At 39.4% G+C, this 16914-nt stretch overlaps 1 protein-coding gene across 2 annotated transcripts; it reads right to left on the bottom strand.

The window, feature by feature from the left end:
- Positions 1-9224: 9224 nt before the first annotated feature.
- zgc:92664 (uncharacterized protein LOC436695 homolog) lies at positions 9225-16287 on the bottom strand. Of its 2 annotated transcripts, none has more exons than XM_056369115.1 (5): positions 14380-16287; positions 13470-13564; positions 12270-12511; positions 12049-12156; positions 9225-10734 (listed from the first exon to the last, which is right to left on the bottom strand). In XM_056369115.1, the coding sequence occupies exons 1-5, from the start codon at positions 14398-14400 to the stop codon at positions 10670-10672; spliced, it is 531 nt and encodes a 176-aa protein (XP_056225090.1). In that variant the 5' UTR covers positions 14401-16287; the 3' UTR covers positions 9225-10669. The 2 variants fall into 2 exon arrangements, with proteins under 2 accessions (XP_056225090.1, XP_056225091.1); XM_056369116.1 differs by having other exon boundaries at positions 12270-12493.
- Positions 16288-16914: the final 627 nt, after the last annotated feature.

Raw genomic sequence — 16914 nt, 5'->3', positions numbered from 1 at the left:
ATTTCTCTTCATAATTACTGCGAGACCTGGATTATCTCAGCACCGTGTGTCTTCTGGACCTTTTTATCTTCGGAGGGTAAGAAACATTGTTTAAATATTTATATATTTTTACTGTGTGTCAGATACTCAACTTTTTATGATTTTAATTTAATATTCATGGTGTAGTAATGAGGTTTTTCGCAGGTTTTAGTCGTAGATGAGAGAGTGAAGTGTTTGTGGTGGATTTACTGTTTTAAGTCATGAGGCTGTGTTGAAGAGAGTTAGAGACAAAGGCTGTTCAAACTGTGTTAGTGCTGCTGCTGCTGCTGCTCCGGGTAGAAACACAGACACAGACCGCTTTAAGTCGCTTCTCTATACAGACTAACGACACACTAACCTTAACATTTCACCTATTGTTTTATATTTCTGTACAAAGGCTTTGAACAGATACTGAGTAAGTTAAGGCAGCGGACACTCCCCCAGACACAGCCCCCTCCCCACAGACCCCGGCCCACCCCGACCTCCACTCAGTCTCAGTACGGTCAGAAATTCACCGTTAAAAAGAACCAGCCTCGTCATTCAGTCTGAACCGGATCATTCAGGTTCTATTGAGTCCAGCAGCAGCTCAGAGGAAACCTGCTGACTCAGCAGTTCAGCGTCTACTGCCACAGCTCCACCGTCTATAACACACACAGATCGATCAGTTATAGATTATTGATCCGATCAGTATCAAAATGTTAGAGCTGATTCTCTCTCTAATCTGGCACAACAGTAATCAAATAGGTTATTTCATTTATTAGTTTAAAATACGTCATTACGAACATGCTACACGCATGTATGAATATAACAGCTATAATAATGTTTTTTAGCTTCAAATATAACAGCTATAATCATGTGAATAAGCGTTGAATATAACAGCTATAATCATGTTTATTAGCCTTAAATATAACGGCTATAATAATGTGTATTAGCCTTAAATATAACAGCTATAATCATATTTATTAGCCTTAAATATAACAACTTTAATCATGTAAATTTGCCTTAAATATAACAGCTATAATCATGTTTATTAGCCTTAAATATAACAACTATAATCATGTGAATTTGCTTTAAATATAACAGCTATACTCATGCGTATTAACCTTAAATATAACAGCTATATTCATGTACATTAGCCTTAAATAAAACAGTTATAATCGAGTGCATTAGCCACTAATATAATAGCTATAATCATGTGTATTAACTTTAAATATAACAGCTATCATCATGTGTATTAGCCTGAAGTATAACAGCTATAATCATGTACATTAACCTTAAATATAACAGCTATAATCATGTTTATTAGCCTGAAATAAAACAGGTATAATCATGTGTATTAACCTTAAATATAACAGCTATAATCATGTTTATTAGTCTGAAGTATAACAGCTATAATCATGTACATTAACCTTAAATATAACAGCTATAATCATGTTTATTAACCTTAAATATAACAGCTATAATCATGTGTATTAACCTTAAATATAACAGCTATAATAATGTAGATTAACCACAAATATAACAGTTATAATCATTTGTATTAACCTTAAATATAACAGCTATAATAATGTACATTAGCCTTAAATAAAACAGCTATAATCGTGCATATTAGCCTGAAATATAACAGCTATAATAATTTACATTAGTCTGAAATATAACAGCTATAATAATGTACATTAGCCTTAAATAAAACAGCTATAATCTAGTGTATTAGCCTTACACAGCAGCTGATGATTATATGTTGGCAAGAAAAATTTAAAGCAAATGAAAAATAGTAATAGTACATTTTATTCTAACTATAATCTCATAGAAACTAACCCAATAAGATAAAACATAATAATGATTAACATACCCATATACAGAGTGGGCAGTAAATCATACAGAGTGATCAATTCTTCTGTATGGATTAAACAGGAAGATCAGGGTCTGAGGCCGTTATTCAGGATGTGTGTCGGAGACTCACTCCTCACTCATATTCACTTAAAGACACTGGTTGTTAGCTTCTAATGTGTATTGTAACTGCTGCGTGAATTGTACAAATACCAAATAACATGTCAGCCATAGATAGATAGATATTAATTACTGTTGTTTATTAATACATTTACATTTACTCATTTGGCAGACGCTTTTATCCAAAGTGACTTACAAGTGAGGGATATCATTGATTTCATCAAAGAGGAGTCAAAAGTACAAATGCCTCTTACAAGTTACATTAGTCAGAAGTGATGACGTCAAATATCTTATTTAGTTTGAACCAGAACTCAAAATCCTAAATCCCCAGACTGCAGTTCAAAGTGAGACTAATCAGAAAAAGCACAAACACAACAGTGAATTTTGTGGGATTTTTACTAGACGTCAGTTGATTTCAGGTCAACTAATTAACTGATTAATCATTTATTTCACCACTACCTCCCATTCAAAGAGGTGATAAGTATCATACTTAATTAATAATTATTGAATGAATAAACGAGGAGAGATTGTTTTGCTTGATTCACAAAGTGTTGGGAATTTTATCTTCAGCTCCAGTGTCACAGCAGCTTCCTGAAACTCTGTCCAGTCCGATCAAACAGCCTCTGTAGGTGTCTCATAAATATATTCATCATCTGAAAACATCAGTTCAGATTATATTTCACCTGTACCTGTCTCCACTCTGCTGATTAGAGCTGAAGCTGCTGATATTTTTCATCATCTGTTCACTTATTTTCGGATCAATCATTCAGCCTCCCCGTCTCTCACTGCTCAGGGAGGTGTGATCTGGATTATAATGATATAAAACTTTATTAACACATTTCAGCCTGATGGTGTTCAATATCTTGATCAGTTATTTCAACAGTTAATTAATTTAAAATTGCTACTCATTAGAACTCGAGCAGGCTAAACTTCTGCAGCTGAAATATTTAGTGTCTGATTTTTGATACAAATTCTCAAAATTATATTAATTACTATGATTAATTCACTGCAGTAAACAGTTGTTTTTCTAACAATATATTTTCTTTGTCACCTAAGAAAATAAGAAAAACATCTAAACTGCATCAGTTTTTAATTTTTATCTTAACAGACATAAAATAACTTAAATAAAACTACAGATTAAAATGAACACAATATTCACTCAAATATTTGATTAAATATGGAATAAAAAACTGATGAGAGTACAGAGAAAGTTTGTGATTACAGCAGGTTTATTTGACCATAAACCTGAACTCAGGTGATGGTGAAAAGGTTGAATTTTGTTGAGAACAGTAAGAGAAGCCATTTCAATGTCTCACAGTGTTTAATGATGATGGTGTCAGTCTGATTATTACACTCTGTGACAGATCGTTTCTACTGACAAGAGTTACAGTAAAACCACACTGCTGTGTATTCTGGGGCCTCTCTGGTGGTGTTAACTAGTGTTCAACGAAGTCATGCTGGAGGAATGACTCTGTTAACCAGAGTTAACTAGTGTTAAGCTAGTTCAGGAGGATTCGGTCCATTTTGTGTCTGATGAAGATTTTTTTTTGTCATAATTCAGCCAACAAACTGGGAGCGGAACCTTGCTCTTTTTTTTTCTTTTTTTTTTCTTTTTTGTGTGTGTGTGTGTGTGTGCACTGTTGTCGTGTTGTGTGTCTGTACGCATGCACACACAGACAGAGGGGGTGGGCAGGGCCTCGTGTGCTCCTGGTAAAGCTCTGCAGTTTGAGAGCAGCACTTTCAGCACTCTGAGGGCCGGCCTCCTTCCCGCCGACTCCCGTCTCATGACCAAATGACATGAGAAAATCCAGGAGAGAGAGACGGACTCTGAGTCCAGGCATCACAGTGATTAACTCCATATTTCTGCAGTAAAGCCCTGAGTCCACCTGTGTATCTGTGAGCCCTGAGCCTCTCTGTGTGGCTGGATAAAGGTCGGCTTGTTGCTCTCTCTTCCCTCACATCTTTGCTGTGGTTTATGGTTTTTATTCTGCAACTTTAGTCTTGAAAGCAGACTTCTTCTCCACTGTGTGTGAAAGCGTAGAGGGCTTCCTCTCAGAGCCACACTTTCTTCACTTTATTTCCCTCCCTCTCCTCCCTCCCCGTCTCCTCAGTCTCTTTCTTTCAGTCTGACAGCCGAGCAGCTTGGCAGCCTTACAGCCCAGCGCTCGGCGCAGCGCAGCAGCCCCCTCGCCTTCCACTAATTTATTTTTTACTCATTAACGGTAGCTCCGACAGACCCCTCCTTTCACACCTGTCTCACACACACCCGTGGGGGTGACCTGAATTTTTTATAGATTTTTCGGTGGCCCCTAAAACATTGATTTGTATTGTAGAAAGTGATGGCCGGGGAAAAAGGCTGCAGCCTGTAGGTTTTTATGCCTACTGAGCCTCCTCAGTGTCTCAGTGTGCGTAGCTGGGGCTCCAGCGAGGCAGAGGCAGCACTGACGACGACTGGGACACACACACTCACATAGCTAGGAGGTGAAGATGTGAAGGGCCAGGAAGGAAGGATGAGGGGGGGGGTACTCAGTTTTTGGGGGGGCAATTTTTGGGACTGGGACTAGAACCCCCAACCCCAACCCCTGACACCCCTGACACCCCCCCTCTTACTAGGACCAGAAGCAGGAGCAACAGAAACCCCCATCAGGCCTTTTTCTGCTCGCTCCCTGTCACTGTAGTAGTCTGGGTGTATTCCCACTGATGTGTGTGTGTGTCTGTGTGTGTGTGTGTGTCCGTGTGTGTGTCTGTGTGTTTGTGTGCGTGTGTGTCTGTGTCTGTGTGTGTGTGTGTGTGTGTGTGTGTGTGTGTGTGTTGTAGTGACGTTTTTAGACTTGCTGTTTTTCCTGTTTTCATTTTTATTTGAACATCTTTGTCATCCTGAGCCTGAATGCAGTATGTGTGTGTCTGTGCGTGTGTGGGGTTTTTTTTTATTTTTTTTTTATTTTTTTGAGGACTAGTTATAACTGAGGACTAGTTAGTGTCTGGGTCGTGACTCTGGCCTTTTGGTGAGAGCATCCACACAAACTGAGGGGGACTGGTGGTGAGATAACTACCCGAGTAGTTAGTTAGTGAGTAGTTGGGGCTAGTTAGAGCCTCCACCTCTTGGTTTGTGGTCTCTGCAGCCGGCGGTAAGTGACTCTTTTTTCTCTGCTGTGTTAAAATGGCCTCTGTAGTGAATGGAGAGCAGCAGGCCACAGAGGAGGCTCCTCTCTCTCTTCCTCTTTCCCTCCACCACAGTTTCAGCTGCGCTCTCTTTCCTTTTCTCCCCCTCCTCTCTCTCTGTTTCGTGTTGTTTTTCTGTGAATGAGACTGGAGGTTTGGGTCTGAATCTAACGCTCGTCTGTCACTGCTCTCCCTCTGACGTGACCTTACCGTCCCTCTGCTCTGTCTCTGACTGTGGTCCTTTGGCTCTGTGCGACATCATGTGTCCACCTCATGTTTTAAATTCCTGATCGGATTTTTTTAAAGTGAATTTTTCTTCTGCATGTGATGATTATGAACATTTTTATCACTTAAATTCAACTGTTCTGACATTAAAATCTGGTGAGGTGTGGTGCTGACATGTCATGACTGCCTCCAGCTTCACTTCAGCTTTACACACAAAGTGACAACACAGCTGTTGGTCTGCAGTGGCACCGTATATATACCGTGTTTTGTATATATTGTATATATACTGTGTATCGTATATATTGTATATATACTGTGTACCATATATATTGTGTATATACTGTGTAACATATATATTGTATATATACTGTGTACTGTATATAGTGTATTTCAGTATGGAAACAATGGTCATGTGATTGATTGGTCAAGTGACAGAAAATTGATCAGGAACAAATGTGATAATTAAGAATAGCAGGAATAATTGGGAGAATTTTTTTTTTTTTTACATCAGTGTATCTGAACGTGTTTGTGCCTGACAGCTGACAAATATCTGAAGAAGTCACAATGAGCATTTTAGAGAGCAAACAGTTAATTAATAATAAAAAAAAATCACCAGATGACTTGATGATAAAAAGAATCTTTAGCTGCAGTTGCACATTATTCACAGTGAAGTTTAATGCTGATTTGTATCATGGAAAATAGATCAACAGAAACAAATTAACAAATATTAACAATAACAAATTAGTAGTTCATTTATCAAGTAAGTAATGTCAAACACATCTCTGGTCATCACCATTAAAAAAATATTTGTAGTAGCGATGTCGGAGACATAGATAGATAGATAGATCGATAGATCAGCCATATGAATATAAACATAAAACAAACATCCTGTCTATCCCTCTAAAATCTAAATTTTAATTATAGAAATATGGTTTATGATGATACCGGATTTTTTTTATTGAATTAGTTGATTCGTATTTGTATTGAATTCACTACAATTCCCATAAACAGACTCAGTCCTCTGGTTTATTTAACAGATTTTCATTTACATCATAATATAAAATTACAAATACCCAAACAGAAAATTTGACCCTTATTGCTCCCCCTACTTTGTTATATACATGATATTCATGTATAATTAAATGAATGAACATATACATGTTAGAAACAACAGTTAACTCAGCTGTGAACCAGAGCTGACCAGACTCCTCTTACACTACAGCTCATATAACTGCTAACATTTCATGAAGTCATGGTTCCTGTTAGAACCTCCTTCATCTTGATTCATGGAAACATGGTTCCTGTTAGAACCTTCTTCGCTGTGTGTCATGTCATCTGTGACATGGTTCCTGTTAGAACCTCCCTCATCTTGTTTCTTGTGGTCTGTGACATGACATTAGAACGATGTCACTGTGCATGTGTGTGTTCAGTGTGTGTTCAGAGTGTGTGTTCAGCGTGTGTGTGTGTGTGTTTAGAATGTGTTCAGTGTGTGTGTTCAGAGTGTGTGTTCAGTGTGTGTGTGTGTGTGTGTTCAGAATGTGTTCAGTGTGTGTGTTCAGTGTGTGTTCAAAGTGTGTTCAGAGTGTGTGTGTGTGTTCAGTGTGTGTGTTCAGAGTGTGTGTTCAGAGTGTGTGTGTGTGTGTGTGTGTGTGTTCAGAGTGTGTTCAGTGTGTGTTTAGATAGTGTGTTCAGTGTGTGTTCAGAGTATGTGTGTGTTCAGAGTGTGTTCAGTGTGTGTTTAGAGTGTGTGTATGTTCAGTGTGTGTTTAGAGTGTGTGTGTGTTCAGTGTGTGATCAAAGCGTCTGTTTTAATGATATATTTTATTGCTCTAACACAAGCAGGTCAGGATGATCCTTGTTTTCTTCTTCTCCTCTGACACAGGTGAGGGACTCAGGTCCATCTCACCTCCTGAACAGATTCAGGACTCAAGTGACAGCTGGTGTGTGTGTGTGTGTGTGTGTGTGTGTGTGTGTGTGTGTGTGTGTGTGTGGATCAGTAAAGCGTAGTGTGTAATGTCTGTGATCATTTCCATCAGTCCTCTCCCTCCCACTAACCCGTCTCCTCCTCTTACAGTGTTTGATGGTGTGACCCTCTGCAGACCTGCAGGTAAGATGCTGCTCAGCTCATCACACCCTCCCTACTCATCTCCGTACCTGTGGGTACAAACTCCACCTGGTCTCACTCTTCACCCTCTGTGCTTTAAACAGCAGAATGTCTTCATGTTCTTTATCAGGCTGATGTGTAAGAAGCTCTAACAGCACCAGAGACATTTAGAAATGAAAACACACTTCATCTCAATGTTTGTTAGTGATGCTGAAAACAGACTGAAAAATAATGTTGGAATATTGTTTTAAATGTCCAACATATAACAACATATTTCATGTTGTTTGTGCAGAGAAAAAGTAAAAAAAGAAACTGATTAAAACTGAAATAAAGATTTAGATGTGATTGAGATGATTTAACATGTTTTCATGTAAAGGTGCTTCACAATGAATTTACAGTTGTTTCCTGTTTGGTTTATTTGTATTGATTTTCACTCCGACCTCTGAGAATAATAATAATAATATTTATAATACTAATAAATGTTTTGTTTCATTTGTGCAGTTTTCTACAGTAACTTCAGTTGTTTTGCTTTCAGTGTGTTTCTGTGAATATTAAACATGCAGAAACAGATGAGCAGGTTAATCTCCGCACTGAGCTGTGACAATATTCTGTTCCACATATACAGCAGTTTGTATTTGATATTATATAACATTATAGTTTTATATGAAAGCAGCTCAGTCATGTTGCTTCTTCATCTCCACTCCTTCCTCTTTCTTCACTCTTCCTCCATTTTGTCCTCTTCAGCCATTTTGTTTGCAATAGAAACACCACAGAAGAAGAACTGAATCATGAGCTTGACTCTCTCTGTTTGTACCACAAGGCTCAAGTTAAATCATGTGCAGCTATTACACGTCATACATCCACATTAGAATATTAAGACAAGTTTTGTATAAATTATGCAGATTAGTATTTAACAGGCAGCTGAATAATGATAAAAAGAAAAGAAAGCATGAGAGCTGAACATCATGTGTCTCTGCTGTGTTACACAGATGTTTCCCCCTGAGTGAGTACACAGTAGGACAGTAAATCTGATGGACTCGTGGTCTTGGTGTGTCCAGGGTGCGCTCTAGCAGCACATCATGTTTTGCAGATTTATAGTGAATCACTTCAAATCATTATGTGCTGCCACTGTGAGCTCTGGGATTCCCAGCAACTCACTGGAAGCACTGGGAGCTGCTCCCAGTCAGACCTGACACATCTGAATCTGGTTTATTTTGTTCCAAATGTTTTTGTAGAAAATGTTTTACTCAGTAAAATGAAAACTACATCCTGTGGTGTGTTTTACTGTGTGTGTGTGTGTGTGTGTGTGGCAGTCAGTGTGTCAGGCTGTAGCAGCACATCATTACTGGTATGTCTTCTCAGCGTTGCCAGTATGAAATGTGCTGCTCCTGTCAGACACACACTCCTCTTCATCATCATCTTCCTCCTCCACATATATGTATTTAACATATAAACATATAATTAAACATGACCACATGACAATTCTGTTTGTATAATACTGTTAATAAATATTTATATAGACAAAACCTGAGTTTTCTTCATCTTTCTACTGAGCTAACAGAGATAGCCTGTAGTGACCTCTGGTGACCTGCTGCTGAGCCACTTTCACTCAGGATCATTCTCCTAACTGTTAGACTGTGACTGAAGATCAGTGAGGATGACTAACATGGACCAGAGAGGAAGAGGAGACTTCACTAGATCTAAAATAAGGATCAAATGTGATGGAGTGGAGGTGGATCAGGTTTGATCACAGAAGACAGAGACATATCATCAGCTCTATTTTTATTAAAAAATAATGTTGATTTGACAAATTGAGTTATTACCAAAGCTTTCAACTACATCTCAACTTCATCTTCCTCAGCACATTAGCACAGTTGTTATGAAGCTATTATTTACCACAATGGAACGAGTTTAACTTTTCACTGTGTGGTTATAAATACTGAGAAAACATCCTGATCCATCATCATCATCGTCATCGTCAGTGTAAAGCAGGTTAAACTCAGGTTATAATGAGAGACACAGTTTGTACTGAAGAACCAACACATGACTTGTCACAGCTCAACCGCTATCATTAAGTTTAATAATCAGTCTGGTATAAATATGAGTTATTGCTATGGGACAGTGATGTAATATCTGACCTCACACTGACCACCAGGTTACCTAGTAACAGTCTGAAAATGTTGTGACAGTATACAGTTACTGTCACAACATTTTAAGACTGTTACTAGGTAACCTGGTTCTGTCCAGACAGCTCTTAACCAACACTTCATCTCTGATCCCTGGAGGTCACAGCTGTTGTAGGAGGCTAGCTGTTTCCCCCCGCTTCCAGTCTTTATGCTAAGCTAGGCTAACCTCCTCTGTACTTCAAGCAAAGAGGGACACGAGATCAGTGATCTCCTCATCGCTTGCTGAAAGAAAGTGAATTTACCAGACTTTAAAAAACAAAACTCAATTTTCATTTAAGTTGTTTAACTTAAATAAAAGAACTCAAAGTCCATGACTCTGTGAGCTTTTTCCACATCTCCCAGTCTTCATCGGAGGATGAGGAGGATCAGAGTACCAAACTCCATTACAACTGGGCAATCTTCATCATCTGATGAAGACCTGGAAGCTCTGAAAAAAGCTCGTACGTGGATCTTAAGTTATGAATGACCTAATTAGGAATTAAAGCTAGAGAACTGGTTTTCACACATTTTTCAGCCACTAATATTAAAGTTGTTTATCTTAAAGAAGTGATGATGATGATGATGATGATGATTCTTCTACAGTCATCAAGAGCAGGTGAATGACCCTTCATGACCTTTAACCTCTAATACAGTGACAAGCTGAGAGGAGGAATACACTGAACTACTCTCTGTAACTACTCTGTCTACTGTTATTCACATCTGCTGATTAAATGTGTTGAGCCTGAACAAGAAACAATAAAACTGTTTCCTGTTTGTTTCCTGGCTTTTCTTTAAAAACACAGGAAGTGTGAACCCCACTGCTAGAAGATTGTGTCCCTACAAAATAAAAGTCAGTGAGGACGAAATAAAAATGTCTTTCAGTAAAAATGATCCAAACACATTCCAACAGACTCAGTCGGATGAGTCCTGTATGACCCCACATAATCAACAGTTATATTTACTGTAACGTGGTGGATCAGCATCAGTCAATTGTATTTCTACTTATTTTGACTGTTTTGTCCATTGTTTAAGTGAAGGTCAAAGGTCAGCGGGAGAGCAGAGGGAGGTCACTGGGATTCATGATGAGGCTGGAGTCCAGGTTCAGGTTATCTACAGAGACACAAAACAAAATGTGCACAGCTCGATTAAAGGACAGTCTGGATTTTATTATTATGAACCAAGACTAGAACCAGCAGTGTGTTAATCCATCTCTAAACTCTGTCTGTGGTTCTCAGATCCGACCTCATTTGTTCCTACCGAAGCCTCTCACATCTATAGTTTCATTTATAGAAAAAACAAGATTAATTTATCCTGTGCAGTTTCTAACAAACATTACTAAGAAAGCGGGAAAGAGTGACTTTGTTGGGGACTATTTTCAGTGGTGGATTAATCCACATTTGGCACTGTAGTGGAGCAGCAGGAAGGTTTGTGTGAAATTGCGTCAAAGTAAACTACATGGCTGCAGGAGGTTCAAACTTAGTGAAATGAGCGGAAGTATCTGAGCAGCAGCCATGATCAGAGCTGCTCCACTTCTCTACATGATGAGGACAGGAGCTTCAGTGCTTCCTATCTCATCTCCTTTAGCAGAGGAAACACTGGACCTTCCTTTATGAAAGGAAAGGAGAAATGCCATCCCACAATTCCTTGCTGTAGCAACAATTAAAACAACACACTACTGTACAGTGTGTACATGTGTTTAAATATAGTTTAAAAAGAAGTGTAAGTGATTCTAAGTCCTTATAATTTCTCCTTCACATCTTTCCTTGACCTCATGATGTTGTGTATAAAGAGAGAATTTTGACTCTGACCTCAGTCCATGTATGTGTGATGTGTTTTAATGGAGCTCAGTCAACCCCCCCCCCACACACACACACACACACACACACACACACAAACAAACACACACACACACACACACAGGCAGGCAGGCAGACAGACACTCGCTAGACAGTTGCAGTCATTGTTGGTTTGTGTAAATAAAATATACTGTGTTGTGGCAAATGTTAACATGTACAAACTATTAGAATTAAAGCAACTGTGTCTGTGCATCAGAGTAATGACATAAAAACACACAGCAGCTTTAAGCCTTTTTAACAGTGCTGCTTTTGCCATGTGACACAGTCACCGTAAATATGGATTGTCATGTGACTCTTTAGTCTCTAACAAACACCATCCTTCCTTCAAAACCTCTGGTGATGTTTTTCATGCTCTTTCTTCCAGATTTTTTTTGTGTCTTTGACAAAATAAAAACGTCAATTGATAAATGTTGTTGAGAAACTTCAATCAGAAACTACTGATGTCAGGTTTGAACTCCTCACAGTTTTGGATGTTCAGTGGATCTTTGATTGGAAACAAACACAGTGTGGTGTTCTGCTCTCTGCTCTACTCAGAACTGCTTCATGTGTTCAGATGTTCAGGATTCACCTTGATCAAAGTTGTTGAGTTTCTTGGAGTTGGATCCTTCACCCAGTCCCTCAATGTCCACAAGATCACTGTTGACATCTGAGTCATTCAGAGCACTGAGGGTCACATCTACACACGTGCACACACACAAAAGATGAACATTTTTAGAACTATTTGTGAACATTGGAAAAAAAATTATAAATATCAGGTGGGTGTAGGGGGTGGTTTGATGCTGGACTCACCTGCAGTCTTCTGTTTCTTCAGGGGGGGCTGGTTGGAGGGGGGACCCTGTAGTCCTGAAGGCATGACAACCTGAGCTGTGGGCACAGAGATGATGGTTGGAGTGCCCTGTGTCGCCATGGCAACAGTAACCGTGGCTTTCTTGACGACCTTCTTGGGCCCATCTGCAGCAGGCAGAGCCACGTCCTCATACAGCTTCCTCTTCACCGTGTTCTTCGTTTGACCACTGGAGGGAAGATGGGAACTGAACTGACGTTAGTTGCTGGTGAACAGGAGAGTTCATGAAGTTGCTTAAAGTCCCTGTTATTCACAAGCACTCTACCATCCTCACTTCACTCTGTATGTCTCATATGACTTCTACAGGACTGTAGTCTGTCAGTCAGAGGGCACCTGTACTCCTCAGTCTGCATTTATAATTCACTTGTAGGAGAACAGCCCAACTATCTGTCCTCTCCTCTGCAGTACAGACAGAGTCAGTGCATCACTCGATCCAGGAGAGTCTCAGTCCGAGGTCTCCTGCAGTTAGGACTACAGGTGGATGAACTTCAGCAGGTTTACGCTGGTCAGATAAGAGAGCTGCAGATCCTCCAGGTTAACTGGGATCCTGTGCAACAGTGGTTTAATGCTGGTTTAATGCTGGTTAAACACTGGTTTAAAGCTGGTTTAACACTGGTTAAATGTTGTTCACTGGTTTAATGCTGGTTTAACGCTAATGCAATTTTTTTGATAAAGGTAAAATGTATCACAACATTGTTGTGCATTTTTAGCACCGTAAGTGTTGTGGTGCTACAGAGATGCCCTGGCCTACACAGGAACATGTTTGTTTGGCGCAAGACAACAAAAACCACATTATCATCATCTTTATATTATTTCAGGGAAAATGAAAATGCAAAAGCAACCATTGCAACTGAAATCGCATATCACAATACCTGTAAAAATAATCACAATATGATTTTTTTGCATATCATGGAGCACCAGTTTACAGTCCTAAAATTTTAATATTTGTCTTACTGTTGGATTCATTTTGGATTCCATTTGGATCTGCTCTCATTGGACCATGCTTTATAAGTAAGGACTGAACCAATGAATGAACTGTTAGGACATGTTGAGTATTTAATGTTCCTGTGACTGAGTCGACTGCAGCTGTGTGTGTGTGTGTGTGTGTGTGTGTGTGTGTGTGTGTGTGTGTGTGTGTGTGTTACCCTGCAGGACTGGAGTCTGCCACTGGATGCAGCTGCATGGTGAGCTCTCCTAGTTTGGTGAAGGCAGCTCCAGCTGCAGAGAAGATCTCTCCAACCTGAAACACGCACACACACAAACACACAGAAGGAGAGAGTGTGTATTATTCATCAGGACATTAACACATGACATTGAATCAGATTCCCTACATGACTCAAAGTATGTAGACACTTGAACAGTCATGTGACTCTGACATCATGCCCATTAACATGCTGCTATAACAGCCTGCAGTCCTCTGGTTTCAGCCATTCATCCAGATGTTAAACCAGCCGCAGGAATTTGAACTCATTCAGACACAAGAGAATCAGTGAAGTCCAACATTAATACTGGGTCGGTGATCCAGATCATTAATAAGGTGTTGGACGAGGTTGTCAGTCAGGTTTAGTCAGGTTCTCCCACCGCAAACTGGGAAACTGTTTCTGCGTGGATCTGGATCTGAGCAGGGAGGCAGATCATGTTGAGCTGGACTCTCACCACCATCTACAGCATCACTGCACACTGGAGTTTGAACCAAGACCAAACCAGGACCAACATCTGGACAGCTGTGTCCACATACTTTTTTACATATAATATATGAAGAAGTTATGACTGAAAACTGATCAGATCTGCTTATTAATTCATTGATATTCGTTTTAATTATATTAATTAACATTACATGGTCAGTTGAAATGATCAGTTAAATATTGATCTAGACCATATCATTTTCTCTGACTCTCCTGAATCCACCTCTAAGAACTAACGCGACCTCAGATCCACTGCTCTCGCGAGCAGCAGCGGGAAACTGTGAGGTGCTCGAGCCACAGACCAAGACACTGTCCAGCCCGGGAAACGTTGTCAGACCACATCTGAGTGGTTCACATGAAGAGAACTTACTTTTGTGGAGGCTGAGGTCATTCTGCTGCTGTCATAGACTGGTTATAGTCTATGAGCGGGAACAGTGATGCCTTCAATTGACGGAGCGGCTGCTAAGATGCTAACAGTGAAGCTAAGTAGCATCGGGAGCTCCTCCCGCCGTAGAGCAGCTGGAAACCCGGCTCTTCCTCTGCCTCTAGTGTAGGTGTCTGGAGAAGAGCAGCCCGTTAACACACCGGAGCATACTGAAGGGAAAGTTTAATCTACAACTGTATCACATCTCCACCGGCGACAACAGGCCACTGCTGCCCCTGAACACAACAAGAGGCTGCTGCTGCCTTCACTGTCCCCTCGGAACTCCTGTTTACTAATAAACTTCATTGTGTCCTTTACATGAGAGATTTACGTCCACCTTGCAATAGAAATCGGATTTATTTTTTAATATGTATTTAAAAAAACACCTGCAGACAGTAATACATGTACAAGAAAATGAGAGGAAACCCAATGAGAGCTAATGAAAATATAAAAGGACACAAATTACTTATAATGCAGAGAGGCAGTTTCATTCAAAAATAAATAAATATTTAAGGAGGGGTGAGGTAAAGACGTACATTAAAGTCGTGTAAATCAGTAATATTAAAGGTTTTTTAAGAGGTGTTTGCCTCGCAAAAAGATTTAAAGATTAGGTCTTTGAACTCAGCACGCAGCACAGCGACATCTGGTGGTCTGCAGGACTTACAGCAGCCATTCAATTTCTACATGTGACAACAGACCAGAGAAGGCTGTGTTTTCCTTATAATATGATGTTTTACACTGCAGTGCAGTGACTTTATTGTCCACCAGTGTGATGAATGTGTCTTTGACTACACTTCACAGGATAAAACATCTGGAAATAATATACAAAACAACATACTATTGTGTAAACCATGGCTACCCTCCACCAAGCAACAGAAAAACAAAGCAGCACTGACTATTGTTGCAACAAACTATATGCTTAACATTGCTCTAAGCTTCTAATGTATTACAATACAATGTACACATACAATGTATACCACGCAATTCATCTGCCAAGTGCCTGTTTTCATCGTCTTAAAAGATGAAGCTAAATCAAAAATCAAATCCACAGAGGCTCTGGTGCACTGCTGAAGATGTTACACAATGAATCCTGGTTATAATTGCGCCACCAATGCTACAGTAATTCTTAACAATCTAACTGCAAGTGGTCTCAACAAAAGAGGAACTGAGGTGGATCTTCTTGGATCAACAAATTGATGTTCATGGTCCCTAGAGGATTATCCCTTTTGATAATTCCAGGCTTGGGACCAGAAGCTTTACATTTACAGTTGTTCTTTTTGATCAAACATTTTGTATTTTTTGGTAAAAGGAGGAATGTTTACACTATTATAATCCATAATCCAGACAAGTTGCTGATATTTAAAGTAGGCTATTCTTTATCTTTGCACCAGTTAGAAATCATTTTGGGTTTGATCCCTCTCAGTACCAGGACAACAACAATAGTCTGACTTTGCTTTGTTGTTTCTTTGTCAAAATTATTTTATCAACCACTGTCTGATTTGATTGGTCAGATCTTCACAGCTCCTCTGATGCAGTGGGAACACAAACAATGATTTTTACTTCCTGGGTGTACTTCTGTTTCCATCGGTCCTGGAGTGTTTTGTTCTTAGATCTTTGGTCAAGATTAAAAAAAGGGTTGTATTCATCCAGGCCTACATGAGATGTATGTTTGTCATTTTATGTTAGATGAAACAGAAACCACAGACTACTCTTGGTTCTGGTTCAGTCTCCAGAAAAGCTTCAGTGTTTTAGTCATAGATTCTCTGTTTATGGAGCTCTGGAGGGATGATGGAGATTTCAGCTGAAAATCACACTTATTTGGTTCATTCTGGCACATTTGAAGCAAACTTTATTGTCTGTTGGCTGTGTTAAAAATAAATAAAACAAATTAATATCATCAGTTCTTTGTAAAGCTTTCATACTTCCCCTAAATGTCCCCAAAGAGTCCCAATTTCAAGACCTCTTTGTCAGCTGTTCATGAGTAGCTTCCTGGAAAAAAACAGGGAACTAGATGTTTTTATAGCACAATAAGAACGAGACTGGATGCACCACTTTGTCTTTGTACCACCAGATAGAGGGGAACCTTTGGCCTCCTGCACCTTTGAGGACTCTGGTTTTTTTTAAATACTTACAACACATAACAACAACATGTTTTAAATAGACCAACACATCTACAGGCATCAGACAGAGCTAAGATCAACTAAAGACAGAACTGTATGTTGTTTCTGTTTGGGCTGTGTGGGAGTTTGTATTTCCAACAGGACCAGAACGCAGCAAAGCATTACGTCACGGTCATTGAGAGGAAAGTCACATGACTGTTCTCATATTTACATGAAGATAATTTACGTGAAAAGTTTTAAAACACCTGGAAGAGGACGCGCTGTTATTATAAAAGTCTGACGTGTTTCATTCAAATCATTAAATAAATATATGTTTGAACTAACTTCCTGTTTTCATATTTGATTTTTTAAGTCAATCATC

The sequence above is a fragment of the Seriola aureovittata genome, chromosome 23 (assembly GCF_021018895.1).
Source record: "Seriola aureovittata isolate HTS-2021-v1 ecotype China chromosome 23, ASM2101889v1, whole genome shotgun sequence".
Classification (NCBI taxonomy): Eukaryota; Metazoa; Chordata; class Actinopteri; order Carangiformes; family Carangidae; genus Seriola; species Seriola aureovittata.
Note: the sequence above shows the minus strand (reverse complement) of the source record. Positions and strands in the feature narration are given on the sequence as shown.